This window comes from Olea europaea, chromosome 10, assembly GCF_002742605.1.
Source record: "Olea europaea var. sylvestris chromosome 10, O_europaea_v1, whole genome shotgun sequence".
In the NCBI taxonomy this organism is placed as follows: Eukaryota; Viridiplantae; Streptophyta; class Magnoliopsida; order Lamiales; family Oleaceae; genus Olea; species Olea europaea.
In genome coordinates, this window is record NC_036246.1 from 5,941,192 (window position 1) to 5,946,391 (window position 5,200).

General features: G+C 36.4%; 1 protein-coding gene across 1 annotated transcript in view; it reads right to left on the reverse strand.

Moving 5' to 3' along the window:
* Positions 1–208: 208 nt before the first annotated feature.
* LOC111401004 (multiple RNA-binding domain-containing protein 1-like) overlaps positions 209–5,200 on the reverse strand; it is a 12,389-nt gene continuing 7,397 nt past the window's right edge. Inside the window, 6 exon segments of the mRNA XM_023028517.1 lie at positions 209–377; positions 379–449; positions 521–658; positions 2,069–2,242; positions 2,331–2,432; positions 2,547–2,651. Of these exon segments, the coding sequence (XP_022884285.1) occupies positions 296–377; positions 379–449; positions 521–658; positions 2,069–2,242; positions 2,331–2,432; positions 2,547–2,651 (672 nt within the window). The 3' untranslated portion in view covers positions 209–295.

Consider the following 5,200-nt stretch of genomic DNA (forward strand, 5'->3'; position numbering starts at 1 on the left):
TTTAAATTTTGAACCAAATTAAAGTAGACCGTACTAACATCTCCATATGCAAAAATTGAATATGCCGATCCCCATTCTTTAGAAAAAATGAATTCTTTTACAATGTTTTGACATTGTTTTAATCACACATTCTTCAATAAAATAATATTACACGTAAATTCAAAACTTTTCCTAATTTTTTAACTACACATTTCTCATCAATACACTATTAAAGAATTCATTTTTCCATCCAAAATGGGGCTCAAACAAGGGCTATATTATCGTCTGTTTGCATTCTACGGAACAAGTTAAAATACTAATAAGCAATTCGTTTAAATTTAACATTTCCTTCCTCCAATACAGTCATGTGCTTCCTCTTTTTCGATAACTTAAGCGGAGTCACTGAACTGGGCAGCTATTCGTGCACGCAATTCCTCTAAGCTCTCACCTTCTTTGGCTCTCTCAAGAACCTGAAAGCAAGCAGGCAGTTAAGAGTTGCACTAGAGCATACACAAAACCATGCATTACTTTGCCGACTTACCAGATGACGACCATACAAATGGGTATTTGAAAGAGCTTGAAGGGCATTCTGAACTTCTTGCTTCGTAACACACTCTACAAAAGCAAAACCTTTGTGGTTGCAGTTGCCAAGCCTCTTTGGCAACCTTAAACTCTTTATCTGCAGGGTACAAATCAAGTATGCCGTAGCATTTATCAACTAAAGACTCGTGTGAAATCCATACATATCAAAAAATTGAATATATATATCTTTCAGTACGAGGCAAACTCAAGTTCTATGGATAGGGAGAGACGGGGGATTCTTAGATCTTTATTTGTACAATTTGGCCGCAGTGCTGAGGAAACTTTATTACAGATTACCAATATACAAAAAACTCAGAATCCATTCATCTTTGTTATCTTCTACATGTTATCGGCAAATGCTATACCGAATTGAGAAAAGAATAATCAAATAGCAAGAATCCCACCAACCCCTTCCTAACAAGAAATAAAAGCGACAAATCAACCCGATGGAGACACCTTTCTGGGGACTGAGTTGGTTATACCAAGTGATATATCAGTGAAGTTCGATATATCAGTGAAGTTCTAGATTTAGCCGCCTTGAGTTCAAAATGCTAAAAGTTCGACAAACATGTTCAATGGTAGGGACGCCTAATACAAAAACAAGATGCCTAAGAAATTTAACACCGACAATGAGCCCCCATCCACCCCTCGTTGAATGTTCCATTTGAGAACATCCTGATGAAGGTAGAAAACCAAATAAATGTTAGGTCTTTTCACCGACTAAAAATTGTTGAAAACGACTTCATGTAGCTGAAATAAAACAATAGGGCCTAGTATTTGTTTTTTTGTTTGTTTTTTAATTTTTTTGGGGGGTGGGGGTGAATCAATAGGCAAGAATGAAGGGAAGGATTTATACACACGACCAGCTAGTTGAAATTTAGCAAAACAAAAAACACAAATCTCAAAGGAAATGCAAACAGAAATTGGAGCCCGATGTTGAGTTGAAAGGTTCATAAATACCTATCATACTGCTCAACCATTTAAATCAACGAATAAGTTACAACCGATTTCAACATTTGATGTCCGCAGGCAATCAAACTTAACCTTTTCAATAGAAAACAAACCAAGTACTAAAAATCAAAAGAGGGTCCAGAAATTTTTGAACAGGATAAGTTCATATCCAAATCATGCAGATAAAAGCAAACACGGTTAAAAAGAACAGAACTTGAGGTTCAGTTTTGAGCTCTAAAAAAGGGTCACAGAATTAGGCAAACAGCAAAAAAATTATAGCAGCATTTGCCATTTTCCTTCCTTGAGCATTCCCAACAAAACATTCTAACTTTTATTATCACTTCCGAGAGCCAAAAGATATATCGAACTACAAATTAGAAGGCAATTCAGGAGGAGTTCATCGAATAATAATTAAATCAACAAAACATAGTAGTCCTCGATCAAAAGTTGGGAATTATCCACACATCATATTTTATTGCAACAAAATAAAAATTAACACAACAAATAAAGGAAAAAAAAGGAACAATTTCATTACAGCAAAAATGAGCGACTATACCTGGCCAAATGGACTAAACAGTTGTCTAAGATCCTTTTTAGTTGCTTTGAAAGCTACATTCCTTATGATCAATTTCGTTGAACTCTTGTCGCTGTCAACTTTTTTATGCTGATGTTCATCGATTTTAGCATGACAAAGTTTCAATGTGACGGCATGCCCATCCAAATCAGTTTTCTAGGGAGAAAAGGAAGGTGACATACACATGAAGACTCATCAAATGCAATTGATGTAAGCCAAAAATTAGCAGAATTTCGAATATTACCTGCAGATCCCTGAGAATTTTTACTGCTGTATCAACAGAATCGAACTCTATGAAACCAAAACCTCTTGAAATGTTCTTTCCATTTTTGGGATGCTTGTTTATCTTAAAAAAAGAAATAAATAGAAAACAGAGAACCAATGACAACAGCAGTAAATGCAATAAAAGAATGTACTAAAACAGTAGCGGCACAAGTTGACAGAGTTGAGAAAGACCTACCCTGACACTTAGTATTCTTCCTTCCTTCATGCGCTCTGTGAAATGCCTTTTCAAGTTCTCGTCTGACGTTTTGAAATTCAGGTTCTTCACATGCAATGTGCGGGACTGTTAACTCATGACAATACGACAAAATGATACTGTCATTACTATGAACTGTGCTAAGTAAACATCCATTCAACTTGAAACAATATCTTGCACCAAAAATCAGGGAAAAGGTTAAGTGCGGAAACGAAGTGTTGAAGAAAAACTTGAATTTTTATTGATAGTTTTTGAGTTGCTACAGCACACTCAATAATGTTTTCTTCTTTTTTTTTTTCCTTTTTACAATGAGACTACATGAATGACCTCTATTTATAGGACCACATGGATAACTCTAGAGACATGGGAATATAAATGGACACCTAATAATTCATGAATTTGCATCATGTATTTTCCTGATACATTTTCTTTAAGTGCATCATGTATTTTCCTGATACATTTTCTTCAAGTGCATGTAACCTTATTTATTTCCTAAGATTACAAATTAATGCCACATTTAACACCCCCTCTTAATTTGTAATCTTGAGTTTTTCCTTGATCTTGTTGAACTTGTCAAATGTGACTGTCTTTGTTAAAATGTCTGCTGGCTGATCATTTGTGTTGATAAATTCCATGCAAATTTCTTCTCGACTTACCAAATCTCGAATGAAGTGATGACGTAGTTCAATATGCTTCGATCTGGCATGAAAAATTGGATTTTTTGTCATAGCAATTGCTGACATATTGTCGTGGCATGAAAAACTGGATTTTGTCATAGCAATTGCTGACATATCGTCGCAATGTATTGTTGTTGGCTCTTGTTGTTCAAACATCAAGTCTTTTAGAATTCTTCTAAGCCAAACTGCTTCACAAGCGGCATCCGCAGCTGCAATGTATTCCGCTTCTGCAGAAGATAGTGCTATAGACCTTTGCTTCCTCGAACTCCATGAAATAATATTTGTTCCAAGACAAAAGATGTAGCCCGATGTACTTTTGCGGTCAACAAGTGAGCCTGCCCAATCACTGTCAGTGTAGCCAACAAGGTTGAAGTTATTTTCCTTTTTGAACTCAATGCCTTGATTCTTGCTTGGTTCATTCATGAACCTGGAAAGTAAACTCACTGATTGAGTGATATCCGGCCTTGTGTTGAGGTAGATGAGTGAACCAATTAACTTTCGGTAGACTGTAGCATCTACTTTTTCAGCATCATCATTGACTTGGAATTTTTCATTCGGCCCCATTGGAGTAGAGACTGGCTTGCACTGGTTCATGCTGAATTTTTCTAGAAGATCATCAATATACTTCTCTTGAGATAAAAAAATTCTTCCCGGGCTTTGTTTGACTTGGATGCCAAGAAAGTATTTCATTTGACCCAAGTCACTCATCTCAAAGTCTCTCATCATCTTTTTCTTGAATTCTTCCACCATGCTTTTACTTGTACCAAAGTATAGAAGATCATCCACATAAAGACATACTACAAGAAAGTCTCTTCCAAGATTATTGACATATAGAGATGATTCACTCGTGCTTCGATTGAATCCATTTTGGATGAAATAGCTATTGATTTTGCAATTCCATGCTCGCGGCGCTTGCTTTAAACCATAAAGTGCATTGTATAAACGATAGACTTTTCCTTCTTGTCCTTTGATTTCAAATTCTTCGGGTTGCTCGACATAAACTTCTTCTTGAATTTCACCATTTAAGAATGCCGATTTTATATCAAGTTGATAAACACATACCTCCAATTGAGCTGCCAGTGCCAAAACAGTACGAATTGTCTCCATTCTTGCAACCGGAGCATATGTTTCAGTGTAATCAATTTCGGGCTGTTGAGAATACCCTTTTGCAACAAGACGTGCTTTGTGCTTTTGGATCGACCCATCTTCATTGTATTTTATTTTATAGACCCACTTGAGTCCAATGATTTTCTTCCCTTCTGGTAAGGTAACAAGCTTCCAAGTTTTGTTTTTCTCAATTGTGGACATTTCTTCATTCATGGCTTTTGTCCAACATACTTCTTTTGAGACTTCTTCAAATGATTGTGGTTCACTAGAGAACAACCCAAGTTCACATGACTCATATATGTCTTGTAGTGAACGTGTCTTTCTTGGAAGGCTTTCTGGATCAGATTCTTCCTCACTTCTTGGAGTAGGGTTTGGATTATGCTCTAAATTTCCAACTTGTGACGGACCTGCTTGAAATGTTAATGGATCAACAAAATGGTATGGTGTCTGGTCCACAACTTCTTTCCCTTTCCAATCCCAAGATGCAGCTTCATCAAAAACAACGTCTCGTGAAACTGTAATTTTGTTTGTAGTTGGATCTAATAACCGATATCCTTTAGATTCATCACTATATCCAACAAAGACAAGTTTTTGTCCTTTCTCGTCAAATTTCTCCCGATTTTGAGAAGGGATAAGAGCATAAGCAATGCTGCCAAATATTTTGAAGTGATCAACCATTGGCTTCTTTTTGTTCCAAGCTTCGTATGGAGTTTTATTCCGTACAGCCTTTGTTGGAGACCGATTGAGAATGTATACTGCCGTATTTACAGCTTCTGCCCAATACAGATTTGGAAGTCCTTTGCCCTTTAGCATGCTTCTTGCCATTTCAACAATTGTGCGATTTTTCCTTTC